The sequence below is a fragment of the Colletotrichum lupini genome, chromosome 1, assembly GCF_023278565.1.
Source record: "Colletotrichum lupini chromosome 1, complete sequence".
NCBI lineage: Eukaryota > Fungi > Ascomycota > Sordariomycetes > Glomerellales > Glomerellaceae > Colletotrichum > Colletotrichum lupini.
The window spans coordinates 322,986-346,077 of record NC_064672.1 but is presented as its reverse complement, the minus strand read 5'-3'; the positions used below and the strand labels follow the sequence as shown (position 1 = coordinate 346,077).

Here is a 23,092-nt window from a genome sequence, read left to right as displayed (position 1 = left end):
TAAATGAACCAAATAGGCCCGCCAACCCGGAAAACCCTGCGGAAATTTGCCCGCACCTATGTGAGCTCGTGGGGCGATGAGCTCTCACATTCGGCGCCATGCTTCAACTGCATCATAAAGGTGCATGCGGTTCTTGCTCATATCTCTATTTTCAGTCAATTGCATGATCATTGGTCTCATTAGCTAGACTTCCTACCCTACCGAGTTCCGGCTTAAGTTTGTTTATAATTCCTTCCCAGCAAGATGGGCTCTCTGTCCTCTCCCGAATACGATGTTATCATCGTTGGTGGTGGCTTCGCCGGATGTTACACCCTTGACCAACTCCGAAAGGCTGGATTCAAGACCCTTGTGATCGACGACGCAGCCGATCTTGGCGGTGTCTGGTACTGGAACTGCTACGCTGGAGCACGTGTCGATACACCCGTGCCTCTCTATGAGTTCTCTGAAGAAGAGATCTGGAGGCCATGGACCTGGTCCGAGAAGTATCCCGGAAGAGAAGAGATCCGAAACTACTTCCAGCATGTCGAGTCCAAGCTACATCTCAAGAAGGACGTTATGTTCAACACCCGCGTTGTGAGTGCTGACTTCGACAAAATCGGTTCCCACTGGACCATCACCACTGGCGACAAGTCCATCTTGACCGCCCGATACTTCATTCTCTGTACTGGCTTCGCTGCGAAACCAAACATCCCAGACTTCAAGGGCCTTGATTCCTTTACTGGCGTCTCATGTCACACCTCGAAGTGGCCTCAGGAGGGTATTGACTTCAAGGGAAAGCGAGTTGGTGTCGTCGGTAACGGCTCAAGCGGTCTTCAAGTCATACAGGAGATTGCCCCCGAAGTTGAACACCTGACAGTATTCCAACGCAGCCCAACCTACGCCCTCCCCATGCGACAAGTTCCCCTTTCTATTGAGGACCAGAAAAAGGAGACATACAAGGAGCTTTACGGGCTTCGTAAGAACACTTTTGCTGGCCTGGACTTCGAATTCAATCCTCAGGCTTGTGCCGAGACAACCGCAAAGGAGCGCCAGGCATTTTTTGAGGAGATTTGGGCAAAGGGCGGACTATCTTTCTGGTTGGGGACATATCAAGATGTCATCCGGAACAGAGAAGCCAACCAACACGCATACGAATTCTGGCGCAGCAAGGTCCTGGAGCGCGTCCATAAGCCCGCGATGCAGGAGCTTCTTGCCCCGGAGAAGCCGCCATACTACTTCGGAACCAAGCGAGCTACTCTCGAGCAGAGATACTACGAGGTCTACAACCGTGACAACGTGGCTCTGATTGACACCAAGGCCAATGCCATCGCGGAGGTTGTCCCCGACGGTGTCTTCACCGCCGATGGCGAGCTGCACAAGTTTGACGTTCTCATTCTTGCTACTGGCTTTGACTCAGTGACGGGAGGTATCTTGGCGATCGATATTAAAGGCGAGAATGGGCAGTCATTGAAAGAGAAGTGGGCGAAGGGCACAACGACGCACCTTGGAATGATGACTGCTGGGTTCCCCAATGCACTGTTCGTCTACGGGCCTCAAGGTCCGACATCGTTCTGCAACGGACCTACGTGTGCTGAGCTCCAGGGCGGTTGGATCCGCGACACACTTGTTCACTTGCGAAAGAACGGCAAACGCTACATTAACCCTCGTCCGGATGTTGAGCAAGAGTGGCGAGAACTTGTCAACCGTATTGGAGACGAGACTCTGCTGCCGCAGACAAAGTCTGAGTACATGGGGACCAATATTCCAGGGAAGCCTAAAGGTAAGAAGTCATCCTACCGCCCCTTTTTGCTCAATACTCAAGGAAAATCGCTGACTTCATAGCAGAGATGCTCAACTTCCTTGGCGGCGTCGTCGAGTATACTCGACGCATCAATGACTCGCTCAACACGGGCTTCCAGGATTTCACCGTCCAGTAAGAAGGGATGGAAAGTGTTTATTAGGGGAAACTGTGCGGGGTTTTGCTTGCTCGTGAGTCGAACATAGAAATATACCATCTGTTCTTTCCTGTTGCGGAAGCTCGGCGCCGACCCGGCGTTGTTCCCGGTTTCACGGCGCGGCAGCGTGCATATTGTATTTCTCGGCGGTGCCACATCGGGTTCGCGGCCAAGAGGAAACCCCGATGCGGTGTGCGGTGTCCTCCATGCGAGCATCCATCAGCCACTTGCAGGCTACGGACCGTTCCGTAGTGTCTTCCAGCCCTGGTCCGGCAGCCGTCGAGCAAGGATGGGCACATCCGTTACGGGGGAGAGGCGGAATCAAACGTGACGTTGTGCAACGGAACAAATCATGCGATAACGTCGCTATCTTACCAAGCGACAGCTATATGCCAAGAAACTGAGTAATGGAGTGGAGTCATGATGTTACAGATGTGATGGCGGCTTTATGGGCGTCAGTCAAGAGGGGGCTTCTGCGGTAGCACCTTGCGGACATAAAGACGTTCAGTTCCAGCGTTGGACCTGGCGTCGATTGGGTCGTGGACTTAACCAAGACCGGCAGCTCAGTCCATATTATTACAATGGCTTTGAGCTCCTTTTTATTGTTGAGAACTCAGCCGCTGGCTCACATTGCTTTAGTGGCACTCAGTTCTTGCCTGCTCTTTTATCTAGCTCGAGGCATTTATCAAGCGTATTTCTCGCGGTTGAGTCACATTCCAGGCCCCAAGTTATGGACCATATTCCCATTCATTCCCAAATTCAAGATACTGTTCGGCACCATCGACCAAGATATCCGCGAGTTTCACAGGAAATACGGCAATGTTGTACGTTATTCGCCAGATGCGGTGACATTTACGACAAGCCAGGCCTGGAAGACTATCTACGGCCATGGGCACGGGCAGTTTCCAAAGTACAGTGCCTCCAAGCAACTCGACCCTGACTCCAACATCCTCGACGCCGATGATGTCAACCATGCTCGGATTCGCCGAGGAGTAGCCCACGCTTTTTCGCCACGGTCTCTGGCTGACCAAGAGCCGATCATTCACGACTATGTCGATAAGCTCGTACGAAGGTTATCAGATGTGGCTGAGTCCCGAATGCCGACAGAGATGTGGAGATGGTTCCATATCGCTTCCTTCGATATTATCGGCGACTTGACGTTCGGAGAGTCTTTGGGTGGTCTCGACAATAACGAGTTCCATCATGTGGTAAGCTCTGTCCTCATGTTTATCGAGCGAGCTAGAAAGCTCTTCGAACTTAACACACTACTTGGCCCGCTATCGTGGATCGTCTTGCCGATTTTAGCGCGGGATGTTCAGAAGGGCTTTATGGACCAGTTTGACTACACCAGAAAAGCCGTAAACAAGCGATTGGGGAATGACTCTGAAATCATCCGCAAAGACTTTATGCAAGGTTTGCTCCGTGGGAGAGACGAGAAGAGTATTAATTCCATCGAAGAGATCGTCACAAACTCGAATACCCTCTTCGTCGCCGGGAGTGATACCACGGCCACTTTGATGACGGCTTGCACTTTCTACCTCTTATCGACGCCTCATGCACACAGAAGAGCAGTTGAAGAAGTCAGAGCGGCGTTCAAGTCACCCGGCGAAATCAACTTTACGGATGCTACGGCACGTCTGCCTTACCTCCTCGCTGTGCTCAACGAGACCTTCAGACTCTATCCACCCGTGCCGACTTCGCTTGAGAGAATTGTTCCGGACACAAAAGAACCAGTGTACATTGAAGGAATGTTTCTCCCTCCAGGGGTAAGTGCTTCACAGTCTTTGACCCTCTCCTCGTCCAAGCTTGAAAATTTGCTAACAGAGACGTGTTAAAGACTCGTGTTGGGGTTCATCACTCCGCTGCCGGTCTATCAACTTCCAACTTCGCTGAGCCAGAGAGCTTTGCTCCTGAACGATGGCTTCCCAGTGTTGCTCAAGACCCTAAGTCTCCATTTTATGCGGACAAGCGGGACGCTATCCAGCCATTCTCGTATGGCCCTCGCAATTGCATCGGGAAACACTTGGCATACAATGAGATGCGCGTCATCATTTCGCGACTGCTATGGGAATTCGATATGAAGCTCGATTCGTCTTCGACCAATTGGACACAGCCATATTCTAAGCACAAAGCCTGGTCCATCTGGAAGAAACCACCTCTGTTGGTGCACATCAAGAGCCGTCCTTTGGCAATCTAGAACCTGACCGAAAGTGGGAATAAACAATCTTTCAACGCAGGCCACGAGGATCCTTGCATTTACAACAGTCTTAGCCGATTGGTATTTAAATGAAAAGCATGATGGGCTTCAATGCCACTACCTGCCAGAACAAATTTACCTTATGGACCCAGGCCTCCCATAATCTTCAAAATCTTGCTTATCGGGCTCTTGAGCTTGTCTGCCTTCTTCCAGTATCCTGCAGCCGCCAAACCGGTGACTACCAAAAAGTCCATGTCCAGCGTTTGAGGGGGAACGAATAGTTCAAAAACCGGACTTGGGTCGCCCCCTCGACTTTCGGGCTTTCCTGACCATCTTGCTAAAATTCGATTCCCATCGGTCTTCAGGTAAAGCGTGTTCGTCGACATGGTATTTTTGGACATAACCCATCGGTAGTTGCAGCCGTTGAAGTTGATTTCGTGTCCATGGCTGTAGTCCGTAAGCCCCAGACTGAGTTCTGATCTGCGTAGGGTGATTTGTGTTCTTGAGGACATGGTGTGGTATTTGATGATACCAACGGCATTGCCTGCGGGGACCTGTGCTCTGGGGTCGGCGGAGACAATCGCAAGTACGCCGCTTTCAATGTTCTCGTTGACAGTCCACACTGGAAACTGTCGTCCGCTCTGGTCAACGCGGTATATGGTTCTTTGGGTTCCGCCGTAAACATCTCTGAGTTGGAGAGTTTCGCATACTGGGATGTTGATCTTCGAGTCTTTAATATAGTCGTCGGTGATTTCATACCAGCCCATACTGAAAATGGATCGCAGTGCGTGAGAAATTTAGATTTGTATTGCTCAAGTCTTTGTGCGTTAGATAGAGGTCAAGCGATATGTTATAGCACAAAATAAAAGCGGAGACTGATAGCTCTGTGGATGGCTTTGCAGCTATTTAAAGTCCGAGAATTAAGCAGGAGGATCCTCTTAGCATTGCCAGAAGACAAGACAGACCACATGATGTGTAAATGCACTTCGCCGCAAACCTATGCAGAAGAATGATATCATTGGATCTTTTCCGGCTCATTGAGACAAACTTGCCCGAACTGGGAAGTAAAAAGTCCTCTGTACGTGCAAGGCAGCAAGGTTGTTCCGCTAGGTCTTACTTCTCTGACCAGTGCCAAGCGTGGCTCATCATCGCAAGCGAGCTTAACAGGGGTTGACTAACCTGTCGCGACTCCCCAGGCTAAGGTAGGCAACGTTGTTGAAGAGCTCAAGATGGGAACGGAGACTCCAATTGTTTGAGTTTCTTCTTCGTGGTGACCTTATAAATTTACTTTATCTGGTCGTGTTCAACACCACTGGATGTGTATCCCATCTTCGCCAGACTTCATCATTTGGGTTTGCATTGACCTTATCTATTTCGGTGTTCCCATATTATTGCGTTACCTTTTCGGAATCGTTGAACTCGAAGGGAAGATGCTGTCAGCAGTGTATTCCAGAACCCATGTACCGGCTTCCCAGGTTTCCCAGTCCTCCTCCTTCGCCGCATCTCCAAGCATCTTCAGGGCCTTGACGCGCCAGATATAAGTACCAGCCGGCACGGGAGCTTTGTTATCGTCGGAACCATCCCAATACCAAGTGGAACCGTTCCATGGGACCTCTGACGTACTCTGGTAGGAGTTGACCACTACATTTCCAGTCTTTGCGTCTACCATGTGAATGCTCATGTTGCGCGACTGCAAGAAGAGGAAGACCTCGATGCCGGGAAACTCATTGCCTGGGAACGAAGCTGGAATATCTGCGGTGATGTTCAACGTGCAGGTATAAACGCGGCCTGGCTCGGCATGCGATGCCTTGCCGGCAGTTACATTGTATGACGACAGATAAGATATGTCCCGGTTGATGCTGTGTAAGGTAGTCAATGGCGCGCCGAAGCCGGTGTAGGGTAGCGAGAGTTTGTTGATGTCAGCTGCACCCTTGGCTTCAATGTTGATGTAGCCTCCAAAATAGGACACACGAGTTGAAGCTTCCGACAAAGCGGGCTCTTTTGAGACCGAAACCGAAACAGTGGCTGTCTTCCCTGGCTCAACTGAGAGAGTTGTAGGGTTGATGCTGACTTCGGCGTACACTGGATACACCACGGCCTCAGTGAGTTGGTAGCTATCCACCTTCTCAAGCACATAGCCAGAGCTGGCTCCAACATGACTCAGATCGTAGGTGGTAGTCTTCAACCCGGTGTTCTTGATTGTGAAGGTTAACTCTTTGGGGCGGTTAGCCGTGTCATTGAATGAAAGGGCAGAGGCGCTGAGTAATGTGGTCGAGTGAACTGCTCCCCACGCGTCGACAAGGCCAGACCCTTGTTGGAAGACGGGTGCCAGGAAGTCTCCAGTGTTTCCTTTTCCATCGTACCACTTGACAGGCCGTGATGTGGCCGCGATGACATTCCGGATATCTTCAGAGCTGTAATCTGGATGCTGCTGTTTCACAAGCGCAGCGATGCCGGCGACAAACGGGGTGGCCTGGCTAGTGCCTAACGTAACACACCTATCAATGACAGTGCTCGCACAGCTCGCGGATAGAGGTTCAACTTACCACTGACCACTCCATAGCCTCCAAGCCATCCAGGGAAAGTACTCAAGATATTTCCTCCGGGGGCATGGAATGCGGGCATGGATCCTGCTCGAAGAGTTGGGCCCCAGCTGGTGAATACGGAGCTCATGAGACCAGAGCGGTTATTGGCCTTATAAGTGAGACTAACATCTGCAACAGAGACCTCGTTGGCAAGGAACACCTGAACGGAACCGTGCTTTGCCTTGGCATCCAGTAGTTGCTTTGCTGTTTCATAGTCAACCGTGACAGCCCCTTTCTGGTTTGCTGCGGAGACCTTGAGGAATAGCGGGCCTTCAGAGACCGTGTAATTGCTCCAGCTGTAGTACATGACATAAGGGATGCCAAACTCTTTCGTGAGTGAGACTGTAGAGTTATCGGCTGCCATCCAGCATTGGTCAAACTGGGAGAGGAAAACGACTTTGGACAAGTCGGCCGGCAAACTAGACTTATCAGGGAGCAGCTGGCAACCATTGGTGTTGGGTGTGTCTGAAGTCCAGACTGTCAGCCCTTCTTTTGATGGGAAGTCGAACGGCATGCCAGGGACAAAGCGAAGCGATCCACCTTCACCTCCCGCGGTCCAATTGCCTCCCCAGTTGTAGTAAGGAGTTTGCGAGTTGTCGGTAGACCCAACGGCGGCGACAGCATCTGCACCCCCAGGGCTGGCGCCTGTGAAGATGCCAGGGCCACCGTTTCCGGCTACAAGGGAGATATAGGTGCCGTTGTTAAACAGTCGTGTGGCTACGATAGACCAGGGGTCTTGAACCTGTCAGTACTTCCCCTTCTTTGAGTTTAGAACTTAGAATGGGGCCGAATTACCTTCAGGGAAAGTAAGGGCACCCCCATATGAACATGATATAACGTCGACGCCTCTTTCTGCAGCTTCGAGGAACGAGTTGATGATCGCGTCATCCGTAGTTCCTGAAGTACAACCTGTGATGCGGTAAAGCTCGTATGTGGCATCAGGGGCCACGCCAACGACACCAAACCTCCCCTCATCACCCTTGGCTCCTACAATACCCAGAACATGAGTGCCATGGAAGGAACAGTTGTCACGAACATCATTGTCGCCGTCTGTCATGTCGTGAGCATAGACAATGTTGGTCTTGCTGAGGCCCGGAGTATCGATGTCGAAACCGCTGTCAATGACTGCCACACGGATGCCTTTACCAGTGATATTGCTGGCGTGTAGCTTCGACACCCCAGTATCAACATGCGTCGGCAAGGTATCGGCTGCCATATTGTCTCTTGCTTGGAGAGCCAAGACCTGAGACAAGTCGCGCTTGGACGAACCATGAGTGCTGCTTCCCCAATCGCCGTCAGAAATACCTGGAATTCTCGGTATGTGGACGGCTGGTGCTGCTGAAGTTACAGGCCAGGCCTTCTGAATGCCATCAATCGACTGTATGGTCGACAGCACCGCCTTCTGAGAAACTCCATTGTTGGTGCAGTCGACGTTGAAAGATCCGCCTTGAAATACAGCGTGAGTGAAATGATATCGCGAAGATGCAGTGCAGTCTAAGCCAGAAGCTGCCAAAGATGCCTGAGTCCGGCTGATGAGATCTGCTATGCTCTGTTGCTAGGTTAGTGGCATCTACGCTACCGGGACACACTTGGGTGGCTTTACCAATTGCACTGATGAATCGAACTCAACAACAAACGCGTCATTGTAATCAGCAACAACCAAGCATGGGAGGCAAGCTGCGAAGGCAGCCTGCTTAATGAATGACTTCATGATGGTCCGACGGACAGCTGAGTAAACCAAAATAATTTCAACCGTGATCCTTCGTCCACGATCAATAATCGCCTCAATCCTTATAAAAGATCTGAGGTTCCTGGGAAAGACCCCTGACTCGCGCAGACCATCGCTTGGCCCCTACTGTAAAGTGCAATACGGGCTTTCGCTTTCGGTGCAAGCCGAATTGTCAGTGGTCGAACTCTAACAAATTGAGCGCAATTACCGACTTCTCCGTACACCTCACTGTACGATCCTCGACGCGCTTCTTGCGCCTTGCCGCAGAAATAGCATAAAGGGGTCGGCCCTGGATGTCCGTTCTGTCCACTCATCCTTTGGCCTAGTGACAGCTTGAACTCTGAGCGTGCAGTACGCACAGTGTCGTTGTAGTTCTTTGATTCTTGCACCTGGACTGCACGTGGCAAGATCATGCTTCCAAGTCTCTTAACAAGGCATTGATTTGGGAAACTGAGCTTGAATTTCTGCTTGAGCAAACTTTCCGTGCGATGAGCTGACACCCACAAGATTCCAGACTGGTTCCCACTTTGGAGACAGGCAACCAGACCATACATGCCCGTACCTGCTCCGGTTTGGCTGCGCCGAGACGTCCGTATTTGTTCGTTCGAACAGCCATAGGAGGGGAGCATCTCTCGTAGGCCCGCCAGACCGGGGGTCGAAAGTCAAACGGCTCATAGGCCAGCCCTCGTAGTCAAACGCCTTCGGCTAAAACCCTTTGGAGCACGCGCTTCTTCTGACACAAGTTTGGATACTCCGTACTGTTTAGACCTGATGCTGCACAATTGTGCTATCGTTTGCCGCGGTCATTAATGGTATTGGCTTATGCGCTATTCTCACGATCTGTGAATTTTGTTCATCACGTCCCCGTGCAGCAACCCAAAATTGATTTCGTGACTCCTATCGTCTGTCAGTGCACCAGGCACCTCATCAAGTGAATTGGTCGGAGATAGTCGAAGGTTGCGCAGTCTCGCTAGGCGAGCTTTTCTGATATCAGACTACCTTGGATACCTGACAACTTACACGTAGTCAAGTGTCCAAGCCACATTCGTCGCCCGGCGCCATTAAGTAAGTCGACCCACCCCCTTTTGGCCACCCCATTTCTCCATCCCAGCCACCGCATTAAAACCCTACCCACGATTTTCAAACCACCATAACAATTACAAAAATCGTCCAAATACAATTCTTTTTTATATACTTATTTATCGATATATAATAATCTCGTATACCGAAAATAAAGTTATTTAGGCTCTTAAGGCTATTAAAAGAGGTCTCTTAGTTAATCGGGCCTCGATTAAGTTCGGAGTTCTAAGGTTAACTCTTCGTAACTATAAAAAAGGCTACTAGACGAGGGTAATAGTATTCGTAGACCTCCAGAGGCTTCCTCTGTAATAAGAAGACTAGCTAGCTTAGTAGGTTCGTATTTAGTATAATCTAAGTATTATACTAACCTATAAATAGCTTATAAAATTCGCTAAGCGAGTTCTAAGATCCTAGGGGGACATAAATCCTCTTAAGAAGAGATAAATAGACGCTTTTTTAAGGAGGAACTTATGAATTAAGGTCTAGAGAAGTCGTATTATTAATTCGAGGTATCTAAATAGGGCTACTACTAATATAATTAAGTTATAGTTTAAATTACTTAATATACTAGAGATCAGTAATATTAAATAGGCTAATAAGTATAATATAAATAAGACTAATATCCTAGAGGGCAAGGGATTTAATAACCTAGTTTTGGGTAAGGTAGAGACTATAGTAATATAAAAAAAAGAGCCTAGTTCGCGTACTTAGGTATTTATAATCGAGTATATTTTTATTAATAATCGAGCTATTAAACTACTAGTTATATATAAGGGAAAGTCGGTATAGTAGTAGTAGTTTCTACTTAAACTTAACCCTTATGCTAGTTAGGAGTTCATAGTAATAGATAATAACTAGACGACCGACAAAACTACCCTTAAGTAGTTAAAAATAGTGTTCTTATTATAGACTAAGACCCCCCCCCTTAGGGGGCTTAGCATACTTAATAAGCCTCGACTATTAGTTCTAAATAGCTATAGGAGTTATACGACGACAGAATTTATATAAAAATGCTATAAAAATAACGTTTACTTACTATTCTTATTACTATATACTTCTTATATCCTCTAGCCGTTAGATATAGCTATCTTTAGACTTATTAAGTTTAAGTATAGGAAGGAGCTTAGTAAAGAGGATGTAGTAGATAATTCTATTATTATTAAAAAGTAGTACTTCTTAAGCTATTATTAAAAAGCTCGTTTAGCTAGTTTAATATTATTAAATATACGAAGTAAGTAGAAAGTAACTAGACTATATCTCCCTAATATAGCTAGACTACTTACTAATTTAATAGTCCTACCTAACCTAGTCATACTAACTAAAAAAACCGCAAATACTAAGTAAATAATTAGTAATACTAGAAAAGCTATTAACTAGGCATTAGTAGCGTCTATTATTAACTAATTAATACCTAAAAAGGCTAATAAGCTCTACGATTAGTTAAAGTTATTTATAAAGCTTAGTCTAAACTATAATACTTAACGACTACTATTTAAAAAGGTAAAAAAAGTATTTAGCGAGTAGGCCTACTATCTAATAGCATCTTAGTACTATATTTAAATTCTAAAAGCTAAAGTTAACCGATTAAGGCCGTAGAAAAAAAAAAGTATACTAATAGACTTAAATACTAGGTTCGCGAATATTTAGGATATATAGAGAGCTTAGGAGGACTTTAATAACCGTTTAGTTAGTCCTAGTCGACTCGTAGGGGTCGAATTACCTAAAGAGAATAATAACTATATTATTGTGGTAGTAGAAGATAGTTAATTAATTAAGTGTAGTTGGTAGCGATGTTTTGATACCATGTTTTGATAGGGTGGCCAAAAGGGGGGGGTGGCCAAAAGGGGGTGGGTCGACTTACAGGCACTCCGGGATATGCAGGACGTACATTACGACCATAGAGTGCGTTTTCAACCTACATACATGCAAATTCAACGCCTCATGTAGTAATATCAATCTCTGCCAACAGCCCATTTGGTGGCATCCCTCAACCAAGAAAAGACCATGTCCGTTCCCTTTGACCCGTTTCTGGCAACAAGGCCCCTCTTTGGGTCGGGGTCTGGACCCGGCGCGTTGAAAGCTTCGACCAAGCGCGTGTTGTCTTTGCCAACTTCCAAAATTGATCCTCCGACAAGAGCTTCCTCCTCGACGCATCGTAGCATTGCCTCAGCAACCTCTCGCGGGGTGACCCAACCATCCTGCGCTTCGTCCAGATTGACCAGCTTCTCCGGATGCTCAGTCCAGAGCGGCGTCCGTACGACACCCGGTGCAACAGCGTTAACGCGGACCCCATTTGTCTCTTCCAAGCGAGCGAGACTGCGGACGAACCCAGTAATAGCGAATTTGGAAGCTGCGTAGAGAGGAGCATTGATGTTTGCAACCTGTCCAGCCACTGATGAAATGTGAACTATGCGCTTTGGGTTTTCGGGCGAAGCTTCGATAGAAGGTGGCAAGGCGGCGTTCGTGGCCTCCTTGGGATGAAGCCAGTACGAGATGGCCAGCTGCGTAGAACGGATGGGATGGGTGATGTTGATATCAAGCAGAGCATATTTCCCGCCTTCTACACTGTCCTTGCTCTCGGATGACCCAGGAGGGTGCCAGAAGTTGGACCAGTGCGGCTCATAGACACCCGCTCCGGGACAGAAGATGTCGAAGCTCCCAAATTCCTCCATGGCGACCTTGAACATGTTGGATAGTGCCGGGCATGATGTCACATCGGTCTTGACGAAGACTGCGCGTGGCCTGGCGTTCGACTTGTCTTGGTAGCTCGAAACGAGCTGCTCCGCCTCCGGCCGAAGAGCCAGGTCAGCAATGACGACATTGCAACCACGCTGAAGGAGCAGCTCAGCAAAGGAAAAGTTGATACCTAGGATTAATGAAATTACTAAATATTTTCTAATGCGGTGGTGACAGGTCCGCTTGGTTGATACCTGAGCCAGCCCCTGTGATAATGGCCGTCTTTCCGACCACGCTATAAGGTGCGATTGATTTCTTGGTGGGGTCCGTCATCTCGCCGAATATGTTGGAAGTATGGAAAGACCAGCTGCTAATCGATAGAAACTTGATTGCCGGCGTTCGCAGTTCACGAAGGCAATCCTTTGAAGTAATGTACCACGGTGTTATGAGGGTGCTACGGGAGACGATTTTGTGATCTGAATGATGTTAATCTTGGGGCAATTGAGTAGGGGTAAGTAGCACATCGAGAACTTTGGCGAGGGGTGAGAGCATGGATCGGCTTGTACACGCTCACGAGGCCGACGATCGGACCCTGAGCTATGTCGAATGAGACGAACTGGCGAAAGACAGGTCCACGCAGTCTGTAACGCCATGTATGGCTTCTCCACGGGGCGTGCTCCGTTTACCCCGCAGAGGAACTCGTTGAGACGAGTGGAGGCATGGCTAACCTCATCCAGGCGCTTAGACTTGCCTCAAGTAGGTACTGTGATGCCACTACATTTTTGCCCACCAATTCCGACTGGAAGAGAGCAAGATCACCGAGTGGCTGGTTCACTAGAGACAACAGAATCCTACAGAGTCGTAGAGCAAGTATCGGATGGGAGGACTGCTGATATTCGAAATGTACCAGCATTCCGATATGCTATTCAAATGAAAGCATGTAAAAATCAATCGTCCATAAATCTCTACTACAACTAGGTGACTGAAGGCCATCGGAATTTCAACACCTGCCCATCAGAAAGACGAGAAAGGGCATAAAAAGACGTACCATACCAAGGCAAACTCGCCAGGTAACCCGAAGCTTAATCTATTGAAGGGTATTGAAATTGTAAATCAGAAACTACCTTAGTTAATAGCTTTTCAACCATCATTCTTGAGTACCTTTTGCACTGAGTCCACCACGGAGCTGAATTTCCCCAGAGTCATGAGTGGTGAATTGATTGTCATCCGAGCGAAGAAACCGAGCGTTGAAACCAGATATCTGAAGATCGTGGCTCGCTCATTCGCCCTTGAGATGAAAGTCGCAACGAGGCAGAACGAACTGACGGCAATGCGCACCGAATTCCTGGAAGAGTGTTAGGTTAGTGCTAAGAGCGAAGAAGACAACGCGACGGAGACATACTGATCTGTACCCGCCTTGGTGGGATCGACCTCGACGAGTAATTTCAAGATATCAATAGCAGACTCAAGAACCCTTTGTTCAATCTTATCAGTGCTTGAGTCACCCAAAGAACTAGCTGAAAAACGTCCACAGACGCACAACACTAGCTCGAAGTAGAGTAGGCTTGCTGAGATATCCCCCTCTGAAGGTGTCATACACGGACTATTCGGTGAGGCGATTCTCGGATCCCACGTCATGGCTGATGCGGGCTGATGCCGTGTCGTGAAGACGTCAACTTTCAACTGTTGAAGCTGTTCCAACCAGTTGTCTAGATTCTCTGATGTGAAGACCATAGACTGTGAAAGAGCTTCCTGACTGTCAAAGTCGCTTGCTATCCTGGCACAACATTGAGCTAGACGGTAATGAACCCCAAAGGTTTGCATCAACGGCTTTCTAGCTTCGATCCCGGAAGACATCGGCTCGTGGTCGATGTAGGCATCATTCAAAGCCTAGGCAAGAGTATATAGGTTAGTCTATGACTGATATGGCTAATGCATAGAGTCGGCAGGCTTACCGAAGCTTGTCCGTTTCGCAATCGATACGGCTTTTCGATGGTGTACAGCAGCCAGAACGCGTGCTTTAATGATTCGACCTCTTCGGTCGTTTGACAAACTGTCTTCAAGCATGCTAGATTGTTTAGTTTAAGGGATTGGGCGCAGGAGACTGCAACTCCTAGCAACCAATCCGTGTCCGCTGGTTTCCACAAGGCTGAGGCAACGAGCTTTGCGAATGGTGTCAGCTATAAATGAGAATTTCACATACTAGTCTTTAGAAGACTTTCAAATCGACTCCTATACTTACAAGTGTAATAAGCGCCTAAATAGTTCAGTCAGAATGGCTCGCTGTACTCAAGTAGCGCGGTGTGTAGAGGTACCTTAAAGCTCAGAGCTGTTGATGGGCACATGTGTATTTTCTCGATGTGCACCATTGCGTTGCTATATAAGCATCTCATGTGCGATTCTGTCTCTTGTGACACTCCGGATCGCCTCATCGAGGTCAAACAACCGATAGAAAGGGCCGCGTACACGATCGAACTATTGACATGGTCCGACATCCCCTTCATAACCACATCTTCGAAGAGTCGTGAAATCTCAGTCTCTCCTATGTATCTCGACCCACTACGAGAGATTGTTAGAGAACAATCGATCTGTCAGAATCGTATGCTATAATTTCGAATGACTCACAGATATGGTTCAGATGCGGTGAAAGCTAAGGGCACAAAGTTAGCCCCTATCACCATATCTATCTAGACTGCTCTTGGAACTGATAGCAGTGTACCATGAAGAAACTCAACTAGTGTTTCAAGGCTGGGCTGAACCCTTTGATAAGTGTTCTCCGGAAGCTTCGGGCTGTAACAGCAGGTGGTAGATTCGTCTACAAGATCCATGAGGTTCTGTCCGAACTGTTTAGAATTGCAAGAACTCCGATCCCGTCCTATGAGGAGCTTCACCATATCGGTTGTTGAGTACGCAGAGGTTACTCATCATCTTGTCAGCTAAGCTCAGGTGTTCCAAAATCATGAAACGTAGTCATACCACGAACAGGATGGTCGACAGTGCTCTCGTCGTTGGCTGTCTGCAGATTTGAAAGATTCCAGCCGGCTGTTACCAGACCGTCAAAATCCTGTGGACCAGAAACGCTATGTCCATTGGACAAAAGCTGTGTGCTCCAACAATACTCCAATGCCGAAGAGACTGGACTGGCGATGATCTCCGTGCTTTGTGTTCCTAGAGCTTCAGGCGAGTTCAATAGACCACTTGACAACGGTCCCCAGTGTTCTTCGAGGGATTCAGTTGTCATAGCGGTCGGGAATTGCCCAAGATCCAAGAGTCTGTTCACTCCAGAGAGTGACGACTGAGTTGATGATGGCCCAAAGTAGCGTAAGTGGTCTGTTGGTGATGGGGGTGATGTGGACTGCTGTGACGCATAGCTGAAGTCTTCGAATGAAGCACTCTGTCTGGTTGTTGCGTTCAAGCCTGAGAGGTTGTGCTTAGTTGCTGTATGGCAATCAACGCAGTCTGTTTGGATCTCCCTACTGTTTTGGCTGGATCTTCCTCTCTTTTTCGGTGTGACATAGAAGCAGAAGGAGGCGGATGACTGCAGATCATGAGAATCTAGTGGTACTATCGAGGCACCAGTACACTTACGAGGCACTTATCACAGCTCGGCCTGCCACCATCGCCTAAAAATTGTCAGGTTGTCATTGTGAAGATTTGTTTGAGCATCCCAACCCACATTTTCGCTTTCGTACTTTGCAAGTCTCGCACGCGCCAGGTCGACGTTTGTATACTCTCCCGCCAACGTCCGTGGTGTTTACTGAAGTCGGCGAAGACATCGCATGAAATAGCTTGGAATGGAATATGATGGATGGGATGGCAGAGGAAACAGACACAAGAGAGCTTATATCGTCGGGGTCAAGGTGTGTTGTGGGGGTCTTGGAATATGTAAACCATCCCCGCTTCATGTTCATCACAGCTGTGCGTAGTTCAAAGCACTGATAGACCCCGGGCCGTGATTTCCGAGTCGAGATGCAGGAGATCGTCCCGCGAGGACCATCCAAGGTAAGGTAGGCTGGTAGCCCGATCCCTGTCCAATGACTCCTGAAAGATCTAGCCGGCCATGGTTCTTGGCCTACATGTAACAAATATCATGTCTCTTGAGGACGCTACTGAACCTTGAACAGGCAATGCTTGAGTCTCGCAATCATCCAGACGCCTCGTGGAATGGATTCTGCTGGACTTCTAGCCGAACTTTGATGGCTTGACCCCCCTCCCCTCCCTACCTTTCAGCTCAGGTCCCCATTGTTTCTAGGCCCGTTCCTATTCCTTGGATAGTAGTAGCTTGGGTGCATATCGAGAGAGACACATGTCTGGAGGTCAAGGCCTCCGTTCCCCCTCTTTGGAGTCGGCCCCACCCGCCGCATCGTTCACTTCGTGTTCCTATCTAAAAGCTCAGTGCGACAGCCACGGAGTTCCATTGGAGAAAGAGTTGTGATGATCTGTTTCAGAAGATTCGTTTATCCGAAGAAGGCTTCCTTGACTATTCCAGATGGTGAGCATTGCCCGCAGGTCTGAGAGACTTGTGGATCAACTTCGGATTTCCCTCTCAAACCTTAAGGTCATACAATCAAGAGCTTCGCTTCACTAGGTTGATATCTGTTCATCTTATAGTAGAGTAGCTTGCTGAATTCACAAGATGATCACCCACTCGTGTTTTATTTTGCGGCGGCCTGCTTCTTTTCGTCGCCTCTTTCTCTTTCTCACTCTGGTATAAATCATCACTTCATATGTACTCCTGGGTCTGGGCGTTGTTTCCCCCCGCTGCGTTGGACAGCTTTCTGGTCCGGAATGATGTCCGAACTAGTGACTGAGGCGAGTGACTGACGACAGATATGTTCATTGTTATCATCGCCATCGCAACTTGCATCGATGATCGCCATGGGAAATGGTATCAGCGCTGCCAGCCGGATTACTTCACCAGAGCTAGGAACTCAAACGGTGCACAAATGGCCTGACTTTGACTTGCCGTGATGTTATCCGAATGAATGTTGGACAAGATTAGACCTCCCGCTAGGGTCACAACTCAGGTGTCGAGGAACATATGCATGCGTTGACTCGGGTGCAGGTGCGCGAACTCTACTTACGACCCAATTCGTGGTTTGAAAGCAGGCTAAACCCTTGCTCGTAGTCTCCTGGAGTCGAAACTAGCGAAGCTTGGTAAATCTTCGGTAATGTTAAACTCTTTCGATTGCATCGTTTGCCACAACCAACTACCATCGTGGCCTGATTCCAGACTAAGCCCATGCCAGCTAGAACGGGCTTGGCCCTGTTCTGCCCGCTTTCGTACTTGGTCGTATTGTCCTCAGCCCTATCCGATGGCCTGGGTGCTAGCCTCTCCAACCAGCAATCCCCAACCACATATGACTGGGCGTAGAAAGTTTATTGCAAGCCCCAATTGGGCGAGCTGACGCAAACAAAAACTCAGTGCCTCACGACTTCGCCAAGGTCGCGCGGGGAACTGTCAGTCCCGCGGGGTACTGGTTCGCCTCATTAAAGTTCTAGGTGCAAGTGGCCGGCAGGCAAAAGTCCACGGTCCCCATCCATAGCCACCTTATCTTGCATTGGCTACCTTACATGAAGAATAGCTTATGCTGCTCCTAGCGTACTTACTGTGTGCCAGAGCTTCTCGTCTGAAGTCTGGGTGATATCAAGCATTCTGGAGTTGCCTACAGCAGCATAGCGTCAACGTTTCTAGTTCGAATGGGCACCTCCGAAAACGCTTCATATGCCATGAACATGGCCAATGGGACGTGGCTGAGCCCACTCAGATGAGCATAGTCATTACAATGAGGAATCAACTGGTCGCTTCATGTGTTTCCGCATACGTTTTTCTGTACTGCATATTTCACTAGCCTTGATATGCCACTTCGCCCAGAAAGGAATTCGAGGGCCTTGTCATGTCGGGTCGTTTCATATCTCCGACATTGACTATGTTGAGCCAATCCGTCATGTCATACTTGGTCCTTAGGGGTATGTTTAAACTCCCTACCAGGTAGTGTGGGTCTGACCAGGGCAAAGCAGTGACTCTCAATGGCCAAATTTCTGTTCGACGTGCACAAGAATCTCGAAAGTAATGCTGCTGATGTAATCGCGAGAAGCATGGGCGAAGATACCTGACAAGGGGGTTAAACTTTGGCCTGATACCGTAGTAATACTCACGCGTTCTTTGCAGGGAGAGGCCGAACCTGGCCGGATATCCCGAGAGGACAAAACTCGCCGGGCTTACACACAACCGGGAGCAGCCGTGGCGTTATTCTCATGCCGGGGTCGGGTGTGCGGTGGGGGGCAGGAATCTCCAGTTTCACACAAAACCCCCATCGTTCTGTCGTCTGAAGCTTTACTCTTTTCTCAAGATGACTTTTACTGTAAATTGAGTTGATGGGAAAGTCCAACCAGTCGCAACCTCTGCCGCCCCACGCCTCCCAATGCCTCCCCACGGCTTATTAACCACCGCGGCTATCTGGGGACGCTGGCAGTTACGGCTATATTCTGACTTCGGGCCATTGGGAGTAGCGATGCTTTCTTTGATAGCCACATTTGGATGCAACTAGACCCCGTTGTTCTCGAAGAAGACTCATGATGGCGATCATTGTCGGGAGGTCGGGCCTTGCCCCGTTAGAAGTGTGAGTTTCCGACCGGTGTTCATTGCACGCTAGGTGAGGCTGTGCCTGTGCCGAGATCCGACCACGTCTCATGAACAGGTGAGGAAATAAGTCTAAATAAATCGCTCATGACGTTGGAGAATTCCTGATCAGCTATGACTGGGCAGATAAAAGTCGAAATGATGCTCCTGCCTCCCATCCTGCAGATATGGATAAGGCCGCCACAGCAGGCCGTGAGCGGCAGGATTTTTCTTTCCAATGGCATTTGCACTGCAGAACCACAGACCACTAGACTAGCCGTAGGTAGATGAACAGAAAGGCACAGAGCAGCCCATCGTCGATGCATTCAGAGCTTATACCAGCTATGAATTTGACCCAATCAAAGGATCCCTCACACGATGAAAAGCGATGGCCACGCTTTGCCTGACTCAGGAATTCGTTGGCAGTAGTTTGAAGAGCCATACAGATGCACCGACATCTAACATTGACCACAGTTAGCAGCAGATTCCTCCACATGCTCTAGGACGTTGAGCGTTCAGCTGCATATATGATCTGGATGGAGCCATGCCAAGAATCACGGACCAGGAGTGTCCGAATCGAGTCACTCAGTAGCTTATCGTCATTCACTTTCGTCTTCTTCTGGGAAGAGATCGTTCACTCACTAAGTGGACTAGCTCGATTAGGCGACAACACCCGCAAGCCAGATGCCATGGTGCCTCCACAGCAGAAAAGCCCTGCTTCCTTGTCCTCACAGATCACTCTCGAAGTCTTCAGCACGGGGTCTATGAGAAACATTGAGTCGGACGTTGAGTAGATACTGCTTGATGTTGAGTCATTTCGCCGAGATTTGCGGCTGACATGATAATCGGCGCATCAAAAAAGTACCAGGGCAGTAGCACTACCAGCTCGCCCAAGAAAATAAGGCGAAATTTGCCTTCCTCATAATCCTGTCACAGCTCACATATGCTGCACTTAGTCAAGCTTAGAGTCGGCTAAATGGACCTTCCCCGCGCGTTACACCGTAGAGCCATTAAACCTTTTCTGCTATATTATGACTCAGTGAGAACTCACTAGCGATAGTAATGTAGTAACTACATGTTGAACTGAGACAAGAGCCACGATGAGGTCCAGCTTCTGGGGGTCTTGTACTCGATAAGCAGACTTGACAGCCCTGACAGCCCTGACATCGGCTTTTCCGCGGCGCTTCGGCCCGAATTTGCCATGATCATGTACCTCAAGCACAACATGGATCACTGACCCATCTTGCGTAGAGAATACATATAGACAGATCACTGGCAGTGATCAGATCCTACCAAACCCGGGACAATAGGAGTAAAGACTAATAGGAATAGCTGTATATACTAAAGCTGAGAAGTAGACAATTGAGCTTATTGGAGAAATGTCTATGAGATAGGAAGTAGTAATTTTATATAGTCTCAGAAATACAGCTCTTGTTTAAACTTCAGGATTATTATAGAGTTACTATAGGGGTATTAACGTATATAAAGAGAATAGTTATTTATTAGAAATAGGAAATAAGTATAAAGCTCGCTCTAATATAAAAAGTACGAATAAAATAGGCCTTAGTAATTATATAACCAAGGTTACGTAATATATAATAAGGTTATAAATAGTTAAAATTATTATAATATACCCCCCTAAATAAATATACGTTTAGAAAAAGCGCGCTTAACTACTTATATTATTATAAAAAGGTCCGCTAAAAATAGAAAACTAAATATAACTATATAAAAATCTATTTATAAAAGGAATTATAAAGTAAATTAGTCTACGTATAGAGTTATAAATAAGAGGTAAATTAGCCGTAAATTAACCTCTATATTTATTATTATAAGTAATCTCGAGGCTATATTATTAATAAAAAGTACGAACGAGGGACGGCTTTTTATTAATTAAATAATTAATTTATAGGCTAAGGGTAGTAAATATATAAATTTTTTATTACTACTTATAATACTCACTTTCTTTCTCTCTTTAACCTATACTTATATTATTATTATATATATTTACTTTTACTTTTCGCTTTTATATTCGCGTTCTTATACGTACGTATTATTAAAAAAAGATTTTTATTAATAATATCGTTTTTATTTAAATACTATTAAAACGATTAATTAAAAACTCCGCTCGTATTATTATAATATAAGAAGTTAAGAAGCGTAAATACGAGGCTACGGTTTTAAAAAAAAGTAGCGGCTCCTTTAGCCCTTTTTACGAGCCTAAAATAAGTAAATAATATTTTTTTATTTTATATTTTAATTATAATACGGCCTCGTTTATTTAATATTAATTTAATTACTTCGTTAAATAGGTAGTAGCTTTATAGCTAAACGAGTTATTTAAGAAAGTAATAGAGGCGAGGAGGGTTTATAATCCGCTTTTTTATTCTTTTTCAAAAGTTAAAAAAAGTCCTTATTTTTTAAGAGGATAGCGTAAATAAAAAGGGTTTATAACCCCCTCTTTCGCTTTTTTTTAAATAAAAAAGAGAAAAAAAAAGACTTTTTTTAAGAAAATTAGAGAGGCAAAGTAGGTTTATAGCCCCCTCTTTTACCTCTTTTTAAAAAATATAAAATAGTTAACTATATATATAATACTTTTCCTCCCTAATGGAGCAATCCGCTAGGGCCGTACTATATATTACGTATTAAGGAAAACTAAGTATATTACGCTCTATACCTAATTACTAGTTAAAATAGTAATTAACTAACTTAACCGTTATCTTCTTTTTATTAATAGCTCTTAACCTTCCCCCGTAGTCCTCTAAGCTTTAGCTATTTAGAGGGCGAGCTATACCTACTCTAATATATATAAAACCTCTTAGTACTAGCCCGTATAAATAGCTAAATTCCGTATTATATACTCTTTTTTATTAAGGGTTAAGGGGCCTCTTATATATTCCTTTATATTTATAATATAGCCTATATCGAAGGGATTTTTAGTTCTATAGAATATAATTTCTAAACTAGCGTTAATATACTAAATTTTAATATCCGTACTAACCTAGCTATTTATAATATTCGTATTATTATTTAGCTAAATTCTATATTATTAAAAAGTACTTTACTAATTTTTAAGTATATTTACGTTAATTATAATAGTTATAGCGTCGAGCTAGCTAAAGAGGGCGCCTAGCCCGAGAGGGGTAGACTTATTAACGGGTATTTTTAAAATAAGTTCTCGTTAAGGTAGTACTTTAACTAGCTAACTTCTTAACTAGTTATTTAACTAGCTATCTAGGTAGTAGTTTATATATTAATAAGTTTATTTAGTAAATTTATTTAGTTTAAATAAAAAGTAGCTTTAAGTAATATTAAAAATAATAAGGATAAAAGAAATCTTTACGAGCTCTAGTATAAAGAGTAGTAAATATTAACCTATTTAGCCCTTTTTTTTAAAAACCTCTACGTTATTATTAAAATTTAGAACCTCTATAGTTAAGGGCCGCCTCTAATTATTATAGCTAACTATTATAGCTAACTATTATAGCCGACCTTTATTATTAACCTTTCTAACTAGCGCTATTATAGAGCAGCTTACTTATCCCGAATTATATAGCGGTTTTCGTATTAAAATTACTATATTACGTTAAGCGCATACTTAGGGCATATTACGTATATTATATAGTTAAAAAGTATACCGTATTATGTAATTTCCTTAAAAGCGTAATCCCGTTAAAGTCGATCTTTTATACCTATAAAGCCGGAAAAAAACCACTATATATAATACTTTTCTAATTATTATTATTTATAAAACTAATTTTTAGTAGCGGACCTTCTTAGTACTATTCTTAGTACCGAGGTTTAATATAAGTTAGTACTTTTACCTCTCTTATTTAGTTATAAATACTTTAAGTATATTAAAAACGCCTTTAGTAGCCGTTTAGATAATATATACTTCCTAAGTTTATATATTAATAATAAATACTAATATTACTAAACTTATAAAAAGTCGGGTTATGCCCCTATTTTTAAGGGGTATATACAGTTCCTAAGTATAAAGTTCTTATATTTTAAATAAAAAATAATAAAAAAGTTAGTAATAACCGTAGTTATTAATATAAAACTACTTATACTTTATAAAATAAGTTCTAAGCTATCCTCGTTTTATTTATTATTTATAACTTAATATATAAACCTTAATTTATATAATAATAATATTATATAAAGCCCTTAAGTCCCCCCGACGGAGCAATCCGCCGGGGCCGTACCGTATATTACGTATTAAGGAAAACTAGGTATATTACGCTCTATACCTAGGGCAGCTTGCCC

At 45.8% G+C, this 23,092-nt stretch overlaps 6 protein-coding genes across 6 annotated transcripts; 1 reads left to right on the top strand and 5 right to left on the bottom strand.

Moving 5' to 3' along the window:
* Positions 1-243: 243 nt before the first annotated feature.
* On the top strand, positions 244-4,131 carry CLUP02_00105 (benzoate 4-monooxygenase cytochrome P450; the record flags this gene model as incomplete). The annotated part of the gene is made up of 5 exons (XM_049279158.1): positions 244-1,759; positions 1,825-1,912; positions 2,367-2,388; positions 2,699-3,700; positions 3,772-4,131. 5 exons carry the CDS (start codon positions 244-246, stop codon positions 4,129-4,131), a joined length of 2,988 nt encoding a protein of 995 aa, XP_049135115.1.
* Positions 4,132-4,271: 140 nt separating this feature from the next.
* Positions 4,272-4,898, bottom strand: CLUP02_00104 (uncharacterized protein; the record flags this gene model as incomplete). Its single annotated transcript, XM_049279157.1, has 1 exon — positions 4,272-4,898. The coding sequence occupies one exon, from the start codon at positions 4,896-4,898 to the stop codon at positions 4,272-4,274; it is 627 nt and encodes a 208-aa protein (XP_049135114.1).
* Positions 4,899-5,527: 629 nt separating this feature from the next.
* On the bottom strand, positions 5,528-7,932 carry CLUP02_00103 (serine endopeptidase; the record flags this gene model as incomplete). Its single annotated transcript, XM_049279156.1, has 3 exons — positions 5,528-6,615; positions 6,678-7,433; positions 7,512-7,932. 3 exons carry the CDS (start codon positions 7,930-7,932, stop codon positions 5,528-5,530), a joined length of 2,265 nt encoding a protein of 754 aa, XP_049135113.1.
* Positions 7,933-11,477: 3,545 nt separating this feature from the next.
* On the bottom strand, positions 11,478-12,534 carry CLUP02_00102 (short chain dehydrogenase; the record flags this gene model as incomplete). Its single annotated transcript, XM_049279155.1, has 2 exons — positions 11,478-12,391; positions 12,456-12,534. 2 exons carry the CDS (start codon positions 12,532-12,534, stop codon positions 11,478-11,480), a joined length of 993 nt encoding a protein of 330 aa, XP_049135112.1.
* Positions 12,535-13,341: 807 nt separating this feature from the next.
* Positions 13,342-15,977, bottom strand: CLUP02_00101 (uncharacterized protein; the record flags this gene model as incomplete). Its single annotated transcript, XM_049279154.1, has 10 exons — positions 13,342-13,546; positions 13,604-14,091; positions 14,157-14,219; positions 14,444-14,458; positions 14,709-14,760; positions 14,827-14,851; positions 14,921-15,121; positions 15,178-15,739; positions 15,790-15,824; positions 15,878-15,977. 10 exons carry the CDS (start codon positions 15,975-15,977, stop codon positions 13,342-13,344), a joined length of 1,746 nt encoding a protein of 581 aa, XP_049135111.1.
* A 3,114-nt stretch (positions 15,978-19,091) lies between these two features.
* CLUP02_00100 (uncharacterized protein) lies at positions 19,092-19,319 on the bottom strand (the record flags this gene model as incomplete). Its single annotated transcript, XM_049279153.1, has 1 exon — positions 19,092-19,319. The coding sequence occupies one exon, from the start codon at positions 19,317-19,319 to the stop codon at positions 19,092-19,094; it is 228 nt and encodes a 75-aa protein (XP_049135110.1).
* Between the last annotated feature and the right edge of the window lie 3,773 nt (positions 19,320-23,092).